Here is a 23,954-nt window from a genome sequence, read left to right as displayed (position 1 = left end):
TGTAATCTATCACGATTTAAACATTATCCTTTAACATCTCATGAATCCACTGGGTGCATGACGGTGCAGTGCAGTTCATAACAGGACACCCTCTGGTTTCTTCCTTTCAGTGTCTTCACTTGTATTAGGGCAAGGATAATTTAGGTAGGGATGAGTTAACATTATTTAAGACTGGAAATTCTATCGAAAGCTACTTTCGATAATTCAGCTCCATTTCCATTTATAGATCTGGGCAAAAAGGTGTCCAAAATTCCTCTTGACAAGCTTTTGTTTCAGATTAACCTTTAGTAAAAAGCATTCTCTGGTACTTGTAGGAACCTGAGCACACTGGTCAAACAGGAGGTCTTATGCGAGGACCCCCAAGGTTGCCACCTAGGTAAGTAAGTGTGGGAAAAGTTAGAGAAAAACTAATGATTCACAGTCCCAACTCTCTTTTCTGTCACCAAGACTGAGTGTGTTGGCCTTAGATCTTCTTCTAGAGATAGAATAATTTCACAAACTCACTCAAGAGATAGAATAATTTCACAAACTCACCCAGGCCACTAGCCCACAGTCTGCTTCTTATAGCAGGTTCTAGGAATCTCTGCTTTATTCTTATAACACAGTCCAAAAAGTCACAGCGCACAAACATGGATTTCTATTACTTTTGCTTAAACAAATGAACAAGACTCCTTTCCAATCCTGAAACAACTCCACTTCTGGAATACACACACATGCGCACACACTCACACACGCACTCTTTCCCTCCTTCCCTCCCTCTGCCGGTTCAAAAAGACAGGCCTGGTTTGGGCATTTCTTAAAGGAGACAGGCTTTGTGAGCTCAGAGGAGACCTGCCTCCTGACTTACAGAGCTATTTGAACAAAAGGGTGTTGTGCTATCAGAAGATGTTACTATGTTGAAAAATATTTCTATCACAGGGATTAAGAAAAGGCTTTCAAAGTAATAGTTGTCCTATCCCATTTTGAGAACTAGTTTTCTTTATATAAATCTAAATTAAAGTTTTAAAAGTAACTCTTATAACATGAATATTAGGGGATTTTTATGTTCCTTTTTTTTTTTTTTTTTTTTTTGTGACCGGTAAGGGGATCACAACCCTTGGCACGGTGTGGTCCGCACCACGCTCAGCCAGTGAGCACAATGGCCATCCCCATATAGGATCTGAACCTGTGGCCTCTGCGGTACCAGCGCTGCACTCTCCCGAGTGAGCCACGGGGCCGGCCCTATGTTCCTTTTCTAATCATGTACAAGACCCCAATGCATATACTCGATATCTTATTATAAGCTTTTCATCTCATACTTTAGTAGAAATTGCTTAGTTTCCTGAGATAGTCATGGTGTATTTAAGAGCAAATGGGGCCTTGGAGAGCTCATGATAGTAAATCCTTGTTTGTCTTGAACTAATGAATCTCTAGTGCAAGATAAGAGAAGCTGGAACGTCATGGCATTTCCTCTAATAATATAATGTTTAATGCAGCAGTCATTTACTCAAAAATAGCATACCCTGCATGTTTCAGTAAATTGGATCCCACTAACAGAAAGCTCTGTGTGTGTCTTTGTGTGTATCTATATCTGTAAGAAAGGACAGGACAGAACCTAATACTGATCCAAACACTGACTTATGAGTGCCACGTTGACTTTCAGACCCGTAAATGGAAAAGCCATTTCAACTCGGCAGCCTCCTCCCAAGGGAGCCCCTGAGAGACCACCTCCCCCCAAACTCTCTGCTACCAGAACATCAAGTAAAAAACTGCCTTTTAATCGGTCCTCTTCTGACATGGATCTTCAGAAAAAACAAAGTAACTTGGCATCTGGACTCTCAAAGGCCAAGAGTCAAGTCTTTAGAAATCAAGATCCGGTGCTACCCCCTCGCCCCAAACCGGGACACCCTCTCTACAGGAAATACATGGTAAATTTGGCTTTTGAAAATGTTTGTGGTCAAGAAGTTTTTCCTAAGTTACATATAAGATCCATTATTCCTTAGAAACAGATGGTGAAACAAATGTGTAATTGTCCCTTGACCCTAAGAGTGCTGTAGACAAGTAGGCCATAATAAAACCTAGGTCTTTAAAGCAGGGTTTCATTATTAAGAGACATACAGGAAAAGAGGAAGTAGCATAGACAGGGATGGTAACTTGCTGTCTGGCCTGACCAAACTCTGGAAAACCTGACCCAGTAGGTTATATGAATAGGAATAACTCTGACAGATATTGTTGTTTATACCTTGATATAGTTTACATCTTTTAGCTCTGTTGCCCACTGAGTAAAATTTAATATGAAGAAGAAAATTCTTATTAGCGTGGATGGTTTTCCTCTCATTTTCCCCTTTTGTAAGCCCCAGTTATCATGGCCCATATAATAGTTACCAGTTAGAAGTTTTCATCAATAATCGAGATTGTTGAGATGTTAACTTTGTTCTTTTTTTTTTTTATTAACTTTGTTCTTTTTGAATGTTTTTCTCATCAAATGGCCTAAACTTTTGTCTCCAATTACCACAGTTGATAAACAGAGTTGACATGCTCTCTACTTTGATTAGATTAACTTGATGAAATCTAAAACAAATAAAACTTATCAGGAGGGCAGAACTGTTTGCACATTTTCAACAATTGTATGACAGAGTACCCCTTAATAAGAACAGCAGTTAATAACTTTATATTGTTCTACATTTCCATCATCAAGCCAGAAATTATTTTTTCTTTAAGCTGTTCTAGGTTTTTTTTTTTATAACACCGTGCTCTAACCGAGTGAGCTAACCAGCCAGCCCATGTTCAGGCTTTTTTAAAAATCCTCCTTAGAGAAGAATATAGATAGTTAAGAAGGAGGTAGTATGTATTTATGTATATTCATATTCATTTAAACTGATGAAATTTTAATTGCTAAAACCCAGGGTGTTCTTTGGGATAGATTATTTAATAAATAAATAAATGAAAACAGTAGCCGATGTGTACTGAGTACTAATTATGAGCCAGGCACTGTTTGGAGCACTTTATGTATATTAAAGAACTCATTTATTCCTCACCCCAACCTTGTGAGGTAGATATTATTATTCCCACTGTACAAACGAGGAAATAAGACACAGAGATTAAGTAACTTGCCTGGGGTCACAAAGCCAGTTAATGGTGGAACCAAGACTCGAACACAGATCAGCTGGCTCTGAGCTGTTATGCCACACTATGAAAATAGTGTTGCTACTTGTAAAGTCCCTATTTGCTTTCGCCATTTTCTGTTAAGAGCCCTTACTCAGAGTGAACCAGATTTCACATCTGGCTCTTAGCTGTGTAATGTCAGTAAAGTATTTAAAGAACTCAAAGAAATTAATACATTCAAAGTGATAGTAAACTTAGAATGGTATGTATTATTATGAAATAATTCCATAAGTCCCTCATTTTTTCCATGGCTGCCCTACCATTAAATTGCTATCCAGGAATCTGGGTACATTGGGAGCCCTAGGACTCTGACAGAGATGCCAGCAAGCAGTGCCATCTAACCCAGCCCTACAGGACCACTCCTTGCACTCCCTACATCTGCTCCTGGGTGACCCAAGGGCCCAGGCAGCCGCTCTTTCGATGTTGGGAGTGAGCTCATGTGATTACATTCCTGGGTATGCCTTTTATATTCTACTGACCCTCTGACCTGCACTCATCAGTTAAAGTTGACCAAGGCTGGGAACAGAGCCCCCTGGCCAGGGTGGGGTACAGATATAAAAACTGTTTTAAGATTAGACAGAGCTGAGTACACCTGGAAGTGGCTGGGATCAGGCAGTGAGATGGGTTCCAGCAGACACTTGGAATCAGAGAGACTCTAGGAGAAGGTGAGATTCAAGACAAATGGAAGAAGTCAGTGGAGCACTACGTGGAGGGCTCCAGTCACCTGTCAGCCTCCAGAAGTCAGCGTTTGTGAGAATCCTGAATTAAAGACCTGCGTTGATAGGCTGTGAGGTCAGGTGCTGAGTGTATGTCCTTCAGACCCCCAGGGGACTTCGTTGACTTTGTCCTGTAGAATGGAACTTCTTGATTGTGTTTGTTAGAGGGCACTTTAGGCCATTTTCAGCCCTTGTAGTCCTGTGGGCTCAGTTCCAGTTCCGAAGAGCTTTTTGTATCCATGAGAAAAGGCAGGGCCCTCCAGATCTAGAACGTGAAGAAGCCAAATAAAGTAAATAACAGCCAGAGAAGTTGTACTTTAGGCACACATGCCAAACCCTTAAATGATCAGCAACTTAGGAGGATGTTATTTGATTATGAATAATCCTTTTATGGGTTTACATTTAAGCTGTCTGTGCCTCATGGAATTGCCAGTGAAGACATTGTCTCACAAAACGTCGGAGAACTCTCTTGTAAGGTAAAGTAGAGCTCTTTCTTTACTGACTAGTGTAAAAAAATGGCTGGCCTCTGTCACTGCTGTTACACATCATTAAATGCTTTAGGCTCTAAGATTAAAATGTGAAAAAAGTAATAATGTTTTATTAAATGATAATTGCTTCAGAGAGTGGTATTGTACCTTACAGCGTGGGGATGTACTTGTGATGCTGAAGCAGGCAGAAGATAATTACTTGGAATGCCAAAAGGGAGAAGATACCGGCAGAGTTCACCTGTCTCAGATGAAGATTATCACTCCACTCGATGAACAGCTGAGAAGCAGACCAAAAGTAAGGAGTTAATATTGTACAGCCCTCATCACACATGGTGGCACATTTCATAGAACTATTAATTATATCTTATCCTCTAGTTTTTATTATCACATTTATTTTAACCAGAGTAAAAATTACAGTAGCATTTTATTCCATTTTTAGAATAAGTTACTGCTAAGAGACTTGCCACTGCCATGCTGGTCACTTGATCCACAGTGACCACCTTGTGTTCTCCCATCTCCACATTGTGCGGACTTAGAGCAACCGCAACACTCAGTCATTAACTTTCAACCGTGAGAGCTGTTTATTTTTTAAATAATGTAAACAGGTTTGCCAAAGGGCCAGAGATGAATTTCCTGGCATAATCGATAATTATTTTAAAAGGGGCCCTATAAATGCTAAGTCTGACATAAAAGAAAGCACTTCCCTGTAAGATTTAAGCTTAATGTAAAACTTATTTCTCTGATTATAGCTCATAAAATAATGAAATGTAATCCAGCAACCTTAAGTCACAATTTAGGCCTAACAAATTTGTGAAGCGGGAGGAAAATACAGCGATAAATACAGCGATTACCGAAGGTCATCAGTTTAGCAAGAAAAATGCTGTTGAATAATTTGTAGAGATATATTTTTGAAAGAGCTTCTTAAGTTAGCCAATTAAAATTTCACTCTCTATTAGTTAATGTCATAAATATAAAAAATAATACCCCCCAGTCATTCAACTCAAAGTATTTGGTTTGCCAAATACTAGCTTTCATAATCTAGTTCAATTCTTTCTTCTTAAAAGGAAAGTTATCTTTTGAAGTTTGCTAAGAAACTAAAAATTTGTATTTTGGAGAGCAGAGAAGATTTGTGGTGAGCCAGTTGCAGCTGGCTTATGAAAATACTAACTTTAGTTCATACAGGGAAAGTTCTAGTACTCATTTTCTCTGTGTTTTGATACAGCATTATCCATCTGTCATAGCTGTTCCTCCGCTCTCAGAACACACTGATGGTAATAGTGGGGATTGTACTGCCAAAAAGCTTTCATTTGTGAAAAATAGAAGCTAAAAAAGTTAGAAGTTATTCTTTTATAACAGTCCAGTTTTTTCCATTTGAAACCTCACCTTCTCGTGTTGCACTCTAGACTTTCAGAGCGTTGGCCTCTGATGGCTAACTATTGCTGATAATGAAATGAATTATCCTTTAGGAGCATAATGATAGGCTCATGGCTCTCATTACATTTTTTAGAAAAATAAAACTGACATATTTGAAAGCCTAGTTTTAAGTTAAATATCTCTAAGAGTGTGTTACACTTTCGCCTAACCGAGTAAACAGAAAACACTGAACGTTATCAGTTGTGGCTGACTCTGACAGATGACGGGAAAAGCGGGAGATTGCTCCCTGCTGTGTGGCTGAGCGCACAGTCCTGGGCTTCGGTTCCCTTCCACCACCTTGGGCGGTCATTTGACCTCTCTAATTTTCATTTATTAATGTGTGAAATACGGATAATAATTCCTCACAGAGTTGCTATTAGGATTGGCATATTGTATGATTCCATGTGTATGAAAGTCCAGAACAGGTAAATCCATAGAGACAGAAAGGTTAGTGGTTACCTAAGGCCGAGGGGAGGGTGAATGGCAAATAACTGCTGTTGGGTAGAAGGTTTCTTTTTGGGGTGATAACAATATTCTAAACTTAGATTGTGGTGACGGTTGCACAATTCTGCTTATATACTAAAACCATGTGTACTTTAAATGAGTGAATTTTATAGTACGTGAATTAAATCTCAAAGATGCTTAACAAATTCAGTGGGGTAATGCATACAAGATGTTTAAAATGTGAATAGCATGCAGTGAGTGAACAATAAATATTAGCTAATCTTATTATAGTACCGTTTGTATTAGTAATTATAGTCATATTAGAAAAACCTTTGAAATACATTAGATTTACCTAGCAGATACCCACCCTGCTGACATGGCCTGAGTTGTACTGACCCCTTGTGGGCGACCCTGTCTAGCCTGTTCCTTTTGCCCTTCACCTGCCGGGCCAGGTTGATGAGCAGCATTGCCAAGGATATCCATACATTGAAGGCAGAGACAGGAAACTGTAATTGGGAGGCACAAATCGCTATCCCCTCCCTCCCAGGCTTGGTTATGTTTAGATCTTAGGTCCATTTGGAGATTCATATTTGTGTTTGGTGTGAGGTAGGTTTCGGACTTCATTTTTCCCAGACATACGGTCACCTAGCCTAACACCATTTACTGAATCATCATTCCTTTCTCCACAGGTGTAAATCAGAAAAAAATGAAAAGCACTCATGTATACATATAATAAATTATGTAAATAATAATTTTTAATAAGCTATTCCGGACCTAAAATATCTCACAGTTCCTTTCCACAATTTCTGAAGTTCTTATGTTGCTTATTTATTTATTTAGGCGAAAACATTGAAACAGTTCATAAGAAAATGTTAGTGTTACCTTGATAAGCTGCATTAGCCATTACTGTCTTGACGTAAGTTATATTTCAGTTTACCTAACTTGAAAGAATACAGTTTGCCTCTGCAGGTGCATTTTGGTTGAAAGAGTGGGTGAGATTCAGAAAAGATCTGAGCAAAGGTGCTGCGGGGTGGAAACAGAGGAAGTGGCCCGGTACTCGCAGTGCAGTATCATGAACCCAGGACGTCGTGGCCAGGGGAGGGCAGGGGTACAGAAGGGTCAGGATATCCCAGAGGGGATGAAAGTCATTGATGGAGGTGAAGAGACAAGAAGGGGCACAAAAGTCTACCTTCATGTATTTCAAAAGTTTGCTAGTATTGAAGATTTTTAAGTTAATAACTCCAAATAAATCCTTTAGTTGGATTTTATGATGCTGCTGCTGCTGCTGCTGCTGATGATGATGTTGACGATGTAGATAAGCCTCTCCATATAAAGAGAATAAGAAAAAGTTATTCTTCAGCTTAACCCTCTCCTCTAGCCAATCTAGGCAGTTGGCGAGATGGGTAGAGAATATTAGGTTCTTTTTGCTAATTTACTTAGAATTACTGTTGAATAAACCATTCAGATTAAATAGAAAGTCTAGGCTAGGCATGGGAGGTGGCATTACTTTCAAATTAGAGAAAGTATTCAGTTAAGTGGTAATAAATGAAGTGGATTTTACTTTTTGTGAATTATATCTTTGTGGAAAGTCATTAGCTCCTTTCATTACAAAAGGCTAAGAGCATAAGTCGCAGAGCTTTCTTCTTTTCCCATCATAATAAAGGCACAACTTTTAAGGCTCTGTTCTTTAGTCCTGATCATAGTATAAGGAAAAAAGCTACACCTTGAAAGGGAAAGAGATAAAAAAAACCACTACTTTAGGATAGAATAGGTACTGTTTAAAAAGAAAAAAGTTAAACAGTTCCCTTTTGTTTTATTCTTTCAGTTTAAAAAAACAAAACCATGCTGGGGGATATTAAAATTGAGAGTTACTTCTGTCCTTCCCTGGCAAGGACACATTCTTCTTCAACTTGATAATGATTGCCTTGTTTGGCTTAAGTGTGTGTGGTTTGCATCTTGTACTTTTAATGTAATTGCATCAAGAGGACTCTAATGAGAAAAAAAAAATGGTCTCAGCGTGAATGATAAACCCAGCATGTATCCTTGAACGCTTCATTCACAGCCCTGTTTTTCTCCCTAAGGCTCCAGGCCACGCTCAGAAGCCTGTTGACAGTAGTGCTCCTCATGCTGTCGTTCTTCATGATTTTCTGGCAGGTACGACATAAAGAAAGAGCCATAGCTAGGAGCAAGGCACCCTTCCTGGGTTCGCCTCTCAAGGACATCTTCATTTTCTGTGCCTAAAGAGTCCTAGACTAGAGATGTCACCTTCTCTATTCCTCCACCTGCAAGAAGAGTTGATTGCACCCAACCATTTCAGAAAGCTTGGCTGCATACCCTTGCCTTTGAAACTCCCTGAGTTTCCCTTACAAATGAACAATAGCGAATTACCCACCAGTTGCACTTTTCAACTCTTTCAAAATAGTCAGTACGAATTAACAATTGTAATGAAGTAATTCTAATTTAATAAGTGAGGTCCTTTTGTTCTTAGAGTTGTCTCAGGTACTATTTACCTATGAGACCAAAGTCTAATTCTTTTTGTAATTATGTTTTAAATACCCTTCATAATCAAGGCTACAGATAAAATTATCCACTTGGTAGACTGATTTTTATTCTAGTGTGGGTAAACTTAATTCCTCTGAAGAGCTATAGTACTCCCTTAGTAAATAAATGATTTTTAAGCATGATTGAAAATAATGATAAGAATATTATACCGTGTCTATAAAGCCCTTTCATTGTTCAATGTGTATTCAGTAAGGGGTTTATATTGGCACAGCAGGAAACACTGGCTAGCATGATGGGTTTTTTTTTTTTTAACCATTTCCCATCAACTAATGCATGGTAAATATATCTAATTTGGTCTTAAAGGGGAGCTCATAACAACAATATTCAAAAAAAGCATAGTATTTTTTTAAAAGCCTGTTTGATTAGTATAATCAGTTCTCAGAATCAGTAGAACATATTGCCTCAGTGGACAGAACTAAATGGTACTTTGTGCTCTACTTTAGTTAAATCTGCAACCAGGATAATTCGTTATAAGTAACTATAATTTTACATTACAGAGCAAGTTGATGATTTGAACCTTACTTCTGGAGAAATAGTTTATCTTCTGGAAAAGATAGATACAGATTGGTACAGAGGGAAATGTAGAAACCAGACTGGCATGTTTCCTTCCAACTACGTCAAAGTAATTGTAAGTGGGTTATGCTTGTTTTAGCTGGTCACATACTCAGTGGGTTCTAGTTGTATGTGACTTGTGAACTAGAAAAAGATAACCAGATGCCAAGATTCCTGGGTTCTAGTTCTCTCTCTTTCATTGATTCATTTGGCATTTGGAAAATTCAGAAATAAACATTTGTTCAACTAGGTAATTGTTAATTATTAGTATATTATGGTTATTAGAACTTAATGTCTAAATGCTATGTGAAACCCTAAAGTGAAAGACCACCGCAAGTCAGCGGCTGAATCAGCTATTCTTAGGGGGTTGTTAAGCTCTTAAGGATATATGTTAATTCTTTGAGACCTTTAGTAAACATGAATTAAGTGGTACTAAATTGTCCTGAAAGGATGTTCTCTGAGATTATGGTACAACTTCTCCTTTTCTTTGGAGTGCATTTTATTTTTAGTTTCTTTCATCTTTTCCATCCCCATTTACCTCCATCTTTAAAAAAAAAATCAATTTGGGAATACTAAAACAGTTTATTTTGGAGGTAGTGGTCCATTAATGGTTTTACACAATAATTTCAAATCTGATTGGGGAAATTATATTAAAGCATAAGAATTTTATATACCCTCATGGCCTAACTTGTGAAAGCACACCCATGTGCTGGAGCTTTACTTGCTAAGCCCAGGTGGCTGTGAAACATGGGGATAAAACCAGACTTCCCTGGCTGGCTGGTTAGCTCACTTGGGAAAGTACAGTGCTGAGAACACCAGGGTCAAGGGTTCAGATCCCTGTACTGGCCAGCCACAAAAAAGAAATAAAATAAATCAGACTGCCCTTTGAATATTTGTATCAATAGGAAGAGTATGACTCAGTCCCTGATGTAACTTAATGATACTATGAAATATCAATAAAGTTAGCTTAAATAGTTAGCATTAACAGCTTATTTGGAAGGAAAAAAGCAAATAATTTTCTATGACGTTAGAAGCTTAGAAAATAAGAATAACAGAAAATCTGCATTTTTCAAATAGAAATGAGTTTGAGTCTCTTGGGTTACAAAATGTAGGTCTTAAAAATTGTCCAGTGCATATATGCTCTGATTCTTTGCAGAAAGTCACTATATACATTCTCTAAATTAATGTTAAGAATAATGTCAGTTTTAGCAGTCTTCATCATTTTTCTTTTTTCGTTTTTGGGTGGCTGGCCGGTATGAGGATCTGAATCCTTGACTTTGGTGTTATCACACCACGCTCAAACCAACTGAGCTAACTGGCCAGCCCCTTCCTCATTTTTCTTAAAGCACAATTACCACACTGAAGTCAATCACATTGAATCTGCCACATTATTGGATAAGTGTTATTTCTAAGCCCACAAGTTTAAAAAATAGTTGTAAAACTAACTTTTAGAATTCATCAAGAAGGGCACTTATTTATTTAATGTAAACCTCAAAGCCTTGTGTTTCAGACTGCATGCATTATGGCCAAGTATTTTATTACAACCCGGCTGTACTGAGCCTTGCAGAAGAAGGATTCTATAAAGTGCTGGCTACTTAGTAGGTACTCACTAAGTACGGATTCCTTTCTTCTGTCCATATTCCCACTAAAGGGAAACAAATGTTCCAGAGTTATGCATATGGAGAGTTTGATTAAAATGTTTTATTGTGGGGTTAGGTAAGTCTTGCAGAACCCTACCAACACTTTGAGTAGGTGTGTTGGTGCTGGTATGGGACAGCATGAATGCCTGGTCCTTCTCAGCTGAAGTATCCAACTGGGAGAGCTTGGGATAGAGAAAACTTGGTCAGAGATAGAGTGATATGAATATGCTTATTCCAGCAAATAAGGGAAGGATTGATTGGCCGCTTGAGGTAGGTTACGTCACAAGATATACATTTTTTTCAAAACTCAAATTCAGGATTTCTTACTGTTTTGCACCTATAGTACCACTTAATCAGTTTAACACTTTGCTAAACTGATTAATTTCTATCTTGCATTTTCTAATTACTTGGCCTCAAATTTATGTTACTAACATTTGAAAAAATATAATTGCTACCTTGATTTTGTCTTTACTAGATTGATATTCCAGAAGGAGGAAATGGGAAAAGAAAATCAGTTTCATCTCATTGTGTTAAGTAAGTTTATTTGTATTCTTTTGCACAAAATACAAAGGAGGCTAGCATTTATATCATGATGAATTATCAAGTTTAAACACGTCAACTGTGTGATTATTCAGGTTCTCAGTGTGTCTCTTTAATTATGAGGAAAACTTTACTTGTTTGAAAAGCGATGGTGAATTAAAATTTGATGAAAACACAACAGGCCAATAGAAGCTGCCCTGAGCAACTCTCCATGTCAGTACAGGACATACAGATGGCAGCAGAGCAGAGTCTGTCCAGAAGCTTCCCACAGCCTGGCCTCAGCTTGAACAGAGATGGTTTGGTCATCCAGTGCATTTTATTTTGGCCTTCTGGTGTTTATCTACCAACAGGTTTTTAGAAGGTTTAAATATTTTTGTCATGGAAAATATTTAAATCTTATAGAAATATGAATCCTACAAAAACTGCTAGACATTTTGTATTGTTTTGTTTTTAGAAGCCACTAGAAGAAAGTGAAGGAAGAGTTAAGCTGAAAGGGTCTTCCTCTAGGTCTGAGGACCTTTCCATAAGTTTACAAACCCTTTTATGCATCATTGTAACTCCTTTGTGATTTAAAACACTGCCACAACGCAACTTTATATTCTAGTTAAATGAGCAAATTAATAGAATTCACTACATGCTGAAGACTGTAAACCTGTCTATGAATAGGTCAGACATAAGGAGATGTTCCCAGAGGACTTTAGAAAATAAATGCAAAGGTTATCACACAGGAAAATTTCTGATGCCACAATAGTTCAATTCTATTTCAGGTTCAATTTTTCTCCTATTTTTAAGTGGAGTATACTGTGTCAGCGGGTTGAATTTAAAGTGGGCTTCCACAGCCGTTTATACATTGACCTGACTTAAATCAGAATTTGATTGGAGCTAAGAACAACGTTTTCTCTTAGGCAATTGCTTCTCCTTAGCCTGCTGCTATTGTAACTTCCTTTCTAAGGAGGTATTAAAACAAAGGTTTGGTATTAAATCATACCTTCTAGAGACAGAATTTTTATCTCCACTTTTATCTTGCTTTTAGTCAAAATTGCAGATCACTTAAGGAATATTCCAAGTCTCAGAAATGAAGCCTTTTTAAAGGAGATACAAAAAATTATTTTTAATTTTTTTTTTGGTGGCTGACTGGTACAGGCATCAAACCTGGACCTCGGTGTTATCAGCACCACACAAAAAAAATCATTTTAAAAAGTAATAGAATTAAGTATAAGATTATGTGTTATGATAAGCCAAGTTTCTGTTTTCTTCAAAAATGTTCCTAGTTTTTAAGGCCATTCATCTATATACTCAGCTCTCTAATTGGTTCAGCATATATTCAAGCATCTACTCTGCCCAGCTGATGCCCATTGCATTCTGCATTGATTCTTGATTGGGAAATTTGATGTCTTGTTCTGAGATTCTCAGGATTGAGTACTCCTCAGCTCAATGCACTGATGACTGAAAGGGTTCAGACTGGGCCACGGATTGCTGTGGCCCTAGGATACAAACGCATGGAGACTGGAGAGATTCTTTAATGAAGTAAAGGTGATTACAAGATGTGCCAGTGTAAACTGGCCACACAATTGCTGATCTGGAATTCTGCATGTACTATGTGACCCTGAACTTTAGCCTTTCTGGGTGAATAGGTTCATATCTAAAATATAAGCACTGTCATTTAGAAGTATAACTTTACCCTGGGCCCTCCTGAGCCAGGGCAGTGGGAGGCCTCGGCCATGCCCCCCTGACACCTGCAGCCAGCCCAGCAACAACCACCAAGCTGCAGCAAGAAGGGCTCCGGGTTTCCAAGCTGGGATGGTGGGGGGAGAGGGCTTTTGCTACACCCTTGACATCTGCACCGAACCCGGCAATGACCAAGCCACCGTTGGAAGCCCCCTGGTCTCCCCTGTGGGAATGTGGGGGGTGCCACAGGCCTCAGTCCTGCCCCTCCTCCTTCCTCCTTCTTCCATGCCATTTCCTTCCCCTTTCCCTTCTCCCCCTCCCTCCCAACTGCTCTGCAACAACATCATAGAATGTAAAAAATAATATTAATAAAATTACATTAATAGAAAAAAAAATAGAAGTATAATAACTTATTCTCTTTCATGGAAAATTTTAAAATTAGCCTAGTACATCTTGTTCCATAGTAAACACAGAATAAATATTTATTGAAAGACTGAATGGAGGTTTTAAAGCATTTTAAAAGTTGGTACTCTCTAACCCACAAATGTGTTTATTTTTGTTCAGAGGCCTAAGGTGTGTTGCTCGGTTTGAATATATTGGCGACCAGAAGGATGAGTTAAGCTTCTCAGAGGGAGAAATTATTATTCTCAAAGAGTATGTGAATGAGGAATGGGCGAGAGGAGAACTTCGAGACAGAACTGGGATTTTCCCACTTAACTTTGTGGAACTTATAGAGGATTATCCCACCTCTGGTGCAAATGTTCTAAGTGAGTATAGAGTATATGGGTTTTTATTATGTCATGTCCTAAATCAAATAAACCAGATAATAGGATAATATTTAAGATGCTTAATCATCTATATTGCCATATTGTTTAAGGTAGATGGAAAAATGATTTTAAAATGGTAATTTGTGTGGGATAGTCGTTATTGTGGTCATCTTTCAAAGAGCTGGTTTGGGTGTTTTAGGTAATTAGCCAATAGTATCATAAAAGAAACAGCATGGCTAGCCAGTTAGCTCAGTTGGTTAAAGTGTGGTGCCAATAACACCAAGATCCAGGGTTTGATCCCTGTTCTGGCCAGCTGCCAAAAAAAGAGAAGAGAAATGGCAAAGATTTGTAAACAGAAATGGACCATAGAGTGTAACCAGTGTTTATCCTTCTTCACTTTACAATTAAGTAAATAAGCCCAGAGAAGTTAGTACTTTACAATTAAGTAAATAAGCCCAGAGAAGGTAGTACAGGTCAAGGTAATACAGCCAATACATGGTGAGACTGGTCTGCAATCCCAGACTTTTCACTCCCATCCCCCTACCCAACAGTTTATCTTTAATGCTATATGGTCTTTACATTTGATCTTTTTTTTTTCTTTTCCTTTAATGGAGGCACAAAGATACCACTGAAGACCAAAAAAGAAGATGCTGGCTCAGATTCTCAGGTAGGCTGCTTTCATAGATGATTATAGTGACAGCCAGGTTGAAACCCCCGGAGGAATTTTAGAATCATAATTATCAAGTGAAAATAGTATGAAATCATTTTTCAATTCATAGAGCAAGTGTTTGCAATAAATTAGATGGTTAATATATTTATTGTATATAGAGCTCATACAAAGACATGAAGACCCTGATAGAAAATGAGGAAAGAGACGTGACTGAAGAATTCATAAAAGAGATACAATAAGTGGCTAATATTGAAAAAATATTTAACCTTACTAGTCAATCAAGGAAATAAATAATAAATCAGCAATGAAATACCATTTAACAAAGATTCAGTACAATTCAACATTAAATAGTTATAAGCAGGTGAGTGTTAAAAAAAAAAGAGAAAATGCAGATTATTATTTATTACCCTAAGAAAAGGATAAAAAATGAGACAAGGTTTAAGTGACAAAGGTAGTCATAGTGGTGTTAGTATAATAGGAAAAAATTGGAAACAACCTAAATAGGGGGATTATTGGAAGAATGTTGTGAAGCCATGAAAAACTAGATTTATAAAATAAATGTCATGGGAGGAAAACATATGCTATAGGGAAAGAAGATATAAAATTGAATATGTAGCATAAAAAGACTGGAAGGAAATATATTTAAGTTGTTAACATTAAATTTCCTCTAGTAAGATTATATGTGTGGATGGGGTTTTTCCCACTTCTTTATATGTTTCTGAACTTTCCAAATGTTTAGTAATATTTGTATTTTTTTTATTGTGAGAAAGAGAAAAAACTGGAATAAAATTTTTACACTGTATAACATGACTCCAGAAGTGTTTAAATGTAATAGGAATGTGGGGACTTCTGTGTTTTTTGTGACATATTTAGAAAAGTGAGCCTGATGGGGTCATTTTTTTTTTGTCAAATTGTCGCTTGTAATTGGGCTGTGTGTCTCTTAATTCTTTCATCCCCACCCACTGATAAAGTCAAACAGGAAAGAAACTGACTACAGTTCTCCAAAAGGAAATGTTCACATGTTGCCTGCATTTTGGGGGAGTGATCAGTTCCATTCTTTCAGCTTGGTTACTCAAGTGCAGGAGCAGGAAGGCTAAGGTTAGGGTTTTCTGCTTGCTTGTTTTTTGCTTTTGTTTTATAAGCCATCAGTTACTGAGAACTTAAGATGTGCAAGACACATGCATCATCTCATTTAATCCTCACAGCAACCCTAAGATGAAGCTGAGGCTCAGGAAAGAGAAGCATCTTGCCCAGTGTTACACAGCGAGGGAGTTCAGAGCGGGGCCTGGAACCCTTGCCTGTCTGGCTCCAAAGCCTTTGCTGTTATCATCATCCTCTGCCGCCTGCTTGCGCTTCTTCAGCACAGGGTTCCCATCCCGAACTTGGCAGAGATGCCTCCTCACAGAACAAAACCTTCCTCTGATGTGTTTGGGGAAGAAGCATTTTTGTTGGAGCATTGCATCATCCTAGCTAGGCCATCACGTTTGGGTGGTTATCCTGACAACCTTAGAGTTAACTACACCTCATAAAATTAAAAGCGTAAATTAACGAAGTCCTATGCCATGGAACCTGGTAGTTTCTGAATCAAGTTAAGACCTGGGATTTAACAGACTTCCCATTCTGATCCTTCTTAATCTTTTATCTTTTTTTATCTTCTTTATCTTCTTTAGATAAAGAAGAGCTTCACTGAATTTTAGATAATTTATCATAATTTTTTCATAGTGTCAAATACTATGCATAACTATTTTATGCTTTTACATAATTTTTTAATGTAACTAATATAATAAGTCCTAATAAGGGAAAAGTTTTTTCTTAAGCATTGTACAAGGGCACTTCAAAGAATTCACAGAAAGATTCATACGATCTTTTAATTCTGTTTTTCTGTGAACTTTTTGAAGTTCCCTCATGTATCCCCTAAAAGCAGAAAAGCTGCAGATTCTTTCACACTTGTCATTTAGAATTATATTTTAAGAATAAAGTTAATGGAAACTTTTATTTCTGAAACTTGATAGAGACGGCTTCGAAATCTTATGACCCCTTAGCTTTATTTCCCCACCACTTTTTAAGCTTTGTAGAATTCAATTTCAAATAAAAACTCACATTTCTTACCAAACTTCTGGTTTGTAACAGGATAACAGTATTTCTGGAGAATGGTGTGAAGCTCTTCACAGTTTTACAGCAGAGACTAGTGATGATTTATCCTTCAAAAGAGGGGACCGGATCCTGCTTCTGGAGCGTCTGGACTCTGACTGGTGCAGGGGCAGACTGCATGACAGGGAGGGGATCTTCCCAGCAGTTTTTGTGCGGCCCTGCCCAGGTATGACAGCCACAAGACGTGACCCAAACTACTCTTCTAGGGGAGAACAAGGCCTTTGAAACTGTATATATATATATATTCCTTTTCCCTCTGGCCATACTCAGTTTGTTTTTTGTCTACATTTGAAAGAGTTGATTTGTAAAGCTATGCAAAATTTATTCGTATATTTTGTTAGAGTTACAGAAAAAGATGAAAATGCCTTCTTAAATAGTGGCTAATTTTGCCTGTTAAATATATTTTGTATAATTTTTTCCTGCTAAGAGAACATACTTCCTCTTTTTGCAAGTTAAATAAGTTCAAAATTAATTGCAAATGTTCTGGGGCTGGTCGGTTAACGCACTTGGTTAGAGCACAGGTCTGGTAACACCAAGGTCAAGGGTTTGGATCCCCCATACCGACCAGCTGCCGGAAAAGAAGAAAATATCCTGTTCCAAGACTGACAAGGGGGCTTTTCAAAATGGTTGATTGGTCTTTTAGTCCAGTGTTTTTCTGTATATTTGAGTTTTTTGGTATCTTCACAGCTGAGGCAAAACGTATACCTGCTGTAGCACCGAAGAGGAGGAAGGCCAAAGCCTTGTATGATTTCCACGGGGAGGATGAAGACGAGCTTTCCTTCAAGGTCAGAGTGTGTGTGTCTTCTCAGAACTGAGTTAAGCACTGCGCGTTTTGAAAGATGTCGTCCACCGAAGGGTGGACTATTGATCACTACCTAAGAATGGAGAGATCTCAGACCCTAATTCTAAGGGAAGAGATTAGACTAAATGAATAGGGCAAAGGGGGCTGATAATTTACATTATCAACCAGGCATTGAGGTACTTAGAGAAAACTTTGGCTTCATAACCTCACAGTCCCCAAAGTCATTCCTTGTTCCTTGGCCTTGTAATCTCAGGCCTCAGTAATACTGGAGTTCATCAGTAGCCCTAGCAAAGGGTGATCCTTTACATGGCCCTCACAGCCTGCAACTGACGTGTCTTTGAGATTGATGGAGAACTCAGATGGCACATGCTACAGTTTGCTGTTTGTAGTCTCATAAGAAACTGGATTCTTGACCACAAAGGAACTCACCGGAGCTTTGGGGAAACCGTCCCAAAACACTGAGCTACTTTGCAAAGGTTTTTTGAGAAGCCTAAAATTTAACCGTAATCTTACTTCACTGAATAAATGCCTCTTATTTTTTCTTAAAGTAAAAGCAGAATATTTCCATGATTCTGTTTCCCCAGTCCACAATTGGACCATGGTCAGAAGAAAGCACCCAGGGTAGTGCTTTGGGACTGTGCTAAAGGAAGGAGGGTGGTGTTAGTAGTCACTGCTGTCAAAGTAGCCTCTGTCAACTGTGGTAAATTCTTCATCACTGAAAATAGTCAGAGACAGGGATGCTGTGGAAAGAGTGAAAGCATCAGGAGTGATTGGATGAGATGAGACTTAAAACAGTGGGTGCCCAAACAAGGGTTCCATTCGTCTACAATAAAATGAGGAAAATAAGGTGATAGTAGGTATGTGCAGGCTTTGGGGCACTAACGGAGGCAAGCTGAGATATGTCAGGGCAAGGCTGCTATTTTGGAATGGAGTTTTCCTTTGTTCTGAATGCTAGGATGTTCTCCTATCTTTTTTATATTGTCATTTCTATTGCAAAGTATTGTTAGTAAATGATAGGTATTTCTTATGTCTTAACTATGCAGAATTGAAAGTTGTTAACCGTATATCAATTCCTTTTTTTTCCCTAATGTCTTGGTCCTTAAAAATCCAAAATATTGGAAGCTGTTCCCTTAGTCCTTTTCAGTTTTGAGAGTCAGTGGCTCAAAATTATTCATCTTTACATAAAACGTGAGTGCAAGTGAAGAATCTAAATTCAAGTTTTTTGGATGTTATTTTGGCCTTCGTTTAAGTTATGTCATTATAATTAATAAAATTCACAGTATCCTCCAGAAAATATGTTGTCTTCATTTTATGACTACAGTAGTTCTAGAATTTTCTTGTCATGGGATTCTGCACTGCTTTCAGTGTTGTTGGTAATTAATATTTTATTAAATATCCATAGAATGCTAGTAGACTGAACTTATTTTGAAAACAATAGTCCTAGCCCTCAGGAAACTAATATAGTATGTAGGTATGGACTAGAGCTAAGAAAAAATAGCTTCAGTCAACCATTGTGTTATAATTTAGGAACCAGAAGGAACTTACTTATAACAGAAACTTTGAATAGCCAAAATTTTTACGAATCTTAGCAGAGTAGAGTAAATTAATGGTATCTGATAGCATGTTGCTGTTTCATTTCCATTTTCCATAAAGAAAAGCCTTAAGTGAAACCATTTTTCTAGGGGGCAGTGTACTAGGGCTACAAATAAGTCCATTTCATCCAATAAAGATATTCTTAAAAGTAGCCAGGGTCATCTTATACCATTGTAGAATCTTAAATTTAGATTCTAAGAAATGATTAGAAACCATAAAAAACAAAATAGTTACGTCTTCATCTGCTGAAGGAATTATAATTTGCACATGAGTAAGATACGCAGCTACTTTGACAAATCTAATGAGGATGAATCAGTGCTCTGAGTCAAGGTAATGCTCTTTAAGACAGGAATAATGCAAATTTGATATTTTGGCTATGGAGAAATGGAGTAAGCCAAAATGGTAGAAGAGAAATAACGTTATGTGCAAGAATAAATGCAGAGTGCAAAATGCTTAGTATGTTGATAAAAGGCAATTATAGTAAAAGACTTTCTAAGTAAAAAGGTCCAGTGTAAAATGTGGTGGCCACATATCCTAGTGGTTAGCAATACAAGCCCTGGAATCACACTAGATTTGAATCCTGGTTCTCCCACTAACCAAATACACAACATTGGCAAGTTAACATAATCAGTGAGTTTCAGTTTCCTTTTCTTTAAAATAAAAAAAATCTATAAAAATACCTCTCTAAAATGAGGATAATAATAGTACACATCTCTAGGATGTGTTATTGTTGAAATGAGTTAGTTCCTGTAAAGTACATAGATTAGGACAAGGCATATACAGTAAGTGTGTGGCTCACTCTTTCTTCTCCAAGTCTTTGCCTCAATGTCCCCTTCAGTGAGGCCCTGAGTTCCCAACACCATACTTTCTGTCCCCCTCTGCCAGCTTATTTGCCTTCCCACTCTAGGATGAGGCCTTTATTCATTGCTATATCCATAGTACCCAGAACGGTGTCTTCCACATAGCAGGTGCTCAATAAATAATTATTAGATGAAAGAAAAAAAGAAAAAGAAAAGAAAAGAAAATATATATATATATGTATATGATAGCTAGTATTGTTATTTATTCAAGAGGGATTTTAGATTAGGAGTGGTGAATTTGGGGGATACAAAATATAAGCAGGAAAATCAAAGTGCAGCAAGCCTGACAATGGCAAAGGAATGAGCTTTGAGGATAAGAGGCATAGAACAAATGGCATCATTATGTATAGATCATCTTTGTATTATATCATTTAATCCTTTTAGCAAATCAAGATAAATGAGTTCTATAAAGAGAAGATTATTTGTTCCTCTCCAGGTAGGCTACTTACCATGCTTATACTCAACAGAAACCAATAATTATTTCCAATTCCTGTCTTCTTACAGGCTGGAGATATAATCACAGAGCTGGAATCTGTAGATGATGACTGGATGAGCGGAGAACTAATGGGAAGATCTGGAATATTTCCCAAAAACTACGTTCAGTTTCTACAAGTCAGCTAAAGGTGAAGCTTGACTGTGTTCCTTGGCACAAGAACTCACTTGAACTATCACTTTGACTATCAGATACGTTTTTGCACTATTTTTTTAAACCGAAAGAGAAATATCTAAGCTGTACATGGTACACTAGAATTTTCTGAATGCAGAAAACTTCTAGATTTTGTAGTTAGCTTTCATTCACAGTAGAAAGGTGCACATGGAAACCTGTCTGCTAGGATTCTATCAGAGAAAACATCTAGTGGGATTAGCAAGGCAGATACACATCCCCCAGGGAAAGCATCTGGGACATGGCAGCATGGGGAGGCTTACAAGCATACGTTGCACTTGGACATCTGTTTTAATCAGCACACGTGAATTAACTATGCTTCTTCATTTTTTACTTTAAAAAAAGGACATTTGATATTCTACATGCTGTACCTATCGGGACATGGTTGGTAATCTAAATTTCATTTTTGATACTTAAATTAATTCTAACTGCTTGAGCACATTAGCCTCACTACCAGGGCAAATCCTTGCTTCAGGAGGGATAGTTTGTTGACTAGTTGGAGCATAAAGTGAAATCAGCTCCTTGTGTTACTGAGTATTTCCCATTTGTCCAATGATTTGAAGGGGATCAAAATTTGAGGTATCTTACTTAGTTAAAAGAACAAAAACCATCCCTGAAATGCCTTGCTAATTAATACAACTAACCCTTCCATATATATATGCCATACTTACTTCTTTCCTCAGTGTATACTTTATGTTAGCAGGGTTATTACAAAGCACGTTTTCTGAATCTGCAATCATTCCTTTGACAATTACTGGTACCCAAAGGAAAACTCATTTTCTTTGCATTACTCCAGTAATACATAAAAGCTGTTTCTTGTTATAGTAGTACATTATGAATCACGTATAATAGAATACAGAACAACTGTTAAGATGGAAAACAATGCCAAACCCCCACAGTTCACTTCTTCACAATATAATCAAGAATGAAAAATAGTTTAAGACGACTGAAAGCTGGTACTCTTTTGTTTTCGTTTTTCCCTAGCTCATTTCCGCACAATTATTAGAGAAAATAAAAAGCCACTTTCCTGCTATCCATTGTTATACGTTCCAAGCTTAAGATAAGGGCTGGCCAGTTAGCTTAGTCGGTTAGAGCTCAGTGTTATAACACCAGGGTCAAGAGTTCGGATCCCCATACTGCCAGTCACAAAAAAAAAAAAAAAAAAAAAGATGAAAAGGTAAAAGTGGTTCTTTACATGACTGAATCAATTACACTTATGTACTAAAGCTAAACAGGTTGAAGACAATCTCCCAAGCAGACCAATGGAATAAAATTTCATTGGAAATGTAAAATGCTTTCACACCAATGTTCTTGACTTTCTTCTATTTTTGAGAAGAGTTTCATGTGCTGGACCACTTTTTAGCTTTTTTGTTTTTACACATTGTCCAAAAAGTTAGGTAGACGGTGATCACACTGTTATGTGACCACTCCGTGGAGTTCTGTAAAGAAGCAATATTTACTTTGTCTTTGACTAAAAAAGTTCATCTCCTAGTTATATGATTACATTTGATTTTGGAATATGGGAGCTGTTTTCTTTACATGCTTTGGGTAAGGAAGAGAGTACAAAAAGATTCTTGTCAAATTTCCTTCAGAAGTAATTTTATGAGACATATCCATAAAGCATTATCTAAACTCAATTCCATTTGCAGGAAGCCGTACAACAGCAAAAGGGGCAGGGATATGGAACGGGACATGAGGTAGATATCTTTGCTTATGTAATTTTAACGTTTTACATTGAAGATTCTGAAAACCTATCATTATTGGGGAAAAATATCCCTCTTAAATTCTGGCCTTCTGTCAGCAGAATGATGAGTGCAATAGTTGTAAATCTACTTGACACTATAATAAACTGAACCGAACGTTTCAAAGACCCTTTCTCATACTAGACTAAGTTTTTTGAGAATGGAGATAGTATCTTATTTATCTTATTTATCTTTGCACTATACAGGCTCAATAAAGGTAGGTTGGTTAGTTTGGATGGATGGATGGATGACTTTCACATATAGCAGTGAAATTTTTTAAAAATTCTTTCAGGAATTTTAGGTGAAAACATGATATTGCTCATTTAAGCCTCCTCAAACTAGAATCTCTGAAGCATTTTTCTTTGATTGGTTGAAACTAGAGAAGCCATTTATTATTCTTACCTTTCTGAACACTAAAAGACAGCATATTTCTTTAAAAGATTCTCTCATTTACATGGCTGGAGGGGTAATGGAATATATCTGTTATTGTGCTCATGAAAATCACAGGTCTTAATTACAGTCTGTAACATTTGGAATGAAATAAATCAGTGTATTTATCAAAATTTATTATTAGAACTGGGATTTCAAAAAAATATTGTTTTTCTATAGAGTCATAAATCAGTACTGTTAACAATCATTGTTTAGTTTTTATTCAGTTTCTCAAGCTTAGATAAATATACCTAGAGAAAATAGTGATGGATATATGGATTAATTTTAAGAGAATATATTCACTTTGGTATAATCGTTAATGGTTTATTCCTTGTAATGTCAAATGCACATAGGTTATCTGATTCATGATGCAATGCCATTTTGAACGCCACTCAGTAAATTCTTAACAGTGACTTTTTTCAGAACTGATGGGAAATCATTTTATTAATCTATGCCTATTTACTTCACTGTAATTATAGAAGGAAAAAAAAATACAAAGTGTAACTCAGAACACCACCACCATCTAGGGGCCTCTCACTTAATTGCAAGCTCATCCAGTTAAACCACAGAAGAATCCTTGGAGACCAGAGCTCAACCTGCGGAGTTTAAATGATTTGCCTACGGTCACATCGTTACTGGCAGAGCCTAAAGTAAAACCTAAGCTCTATTGATTCCCAATCCAGTACTTTTTCCATTTGTTGTGCTAAAGTGATACATTTTTCTTTAGCGCTTAAACAGGTAGAATTGATCTGCTTTATTGGCCTGTAAAAATTATAACTTCTCATATAATACTTATGATTAGAAAGAGTTGAACAGAATAAATTAAAGCCTTGAGTTTCTCTCTTTCAAGAAGAAAAGACCTGTCAGCTTTTCAATTTTATGTAGACAATTCATTTATTTTTATTTTTATTTTTTTAAAAGATGACCGGTAAGGGGATCTTTACCCTTGACTTGGTGTTGTCAGCACCATGCTCTCTCCCAAGTGAGCTAACCGGCCATCCCTATATGGGATTCAAACCCGTGGCCTTGGTGTTATCAGCACCACACTCTCCCGAGTGAGCCATGGGCCGGCCCCTATGTAGACAATTTATATTGATGTTACGTATAAA

At 37.4% G+C, this 23,954-nt stretch overlaps 1 protein-coding gene across 2 annotated transcripts in view; it reads left to right on the top strand.

The window, feature by feature from the left end:
- SH3D19 (SH3 domain containing 19) overlaps positions 1-22,943 on the top strand; it is an 84,918-nt gene extending 61,975 nt beyond the window's left edge. Inside the window, exons 10-21 of one of the 2 annotated variants that reach the window (XM_063107614.1) lie at positions 315-376; positions 1,643-1,907; positions 4,268-4,336; positions 4,503-4,643; positions 8,287-8,359; positions 9,265-9,395; positions 11,435-11,493; positions 13,732-13,934; positions 14,549-14,601; positions 16,735-16,921; positions 17,443-17,540; positions 20,515-22,943. In XM_063107614.1, the coding sequence (XP_062963684.1) occupies positions 315-376; positions 1,643-1,907; positions 4,268-4,336; positions 4,503-4,643; positions 8,287-8,359; positions 9,265-9,395; positions 11,435-11,493; positions 13,732-13,934; positions 14,549-14,601; positions 16,735-16,921; positions 17,443-17,540; positions 20,515-20,631 (1,458 nt within the window). In that variant the 3' untranslated portion in view covers positions 20,632-22,943. The remainder of the gene's footprint in view (positions 1-314; positions 377-1,642; positions 1,908-4,267; positions 4,337-4,502; positions 4,644-8,286; positions 8,360-9,264; positions 9,396-11,434; positions 11,494-13,731; positions 13,935-14,548; positions 14,602-16,734; positions 16,922-17,442; positions 17,541-20,514) is intronic. The other variant, XM_063107615.1, reaches the window with a different exon arrangement.
- The last annotated feature ends 1,011 nt before the right edge of the window (positions 22,944-23,954 follow it).

Source organism: Cynocephalus volans, chromosome 9, assembly GCF_027409185.1.
Source record: "Cynocephalus volans isolate mCynVol1 chromosome 9, mCynVol1.pri, whole genome shotgun sequence".
NCBI classification, from domain to species: Eukaryota; Metazoa; Chordata; class Mammalia; order Dermoptera; family Cynocephalidae; genus Cynocephalus; species Cynocephalus volans.
The sequence above is the reverse complement of the archived record's forward strand: the minus strand, read 5'-3'. Positions and strand labels throughout refer to the sequence as shown.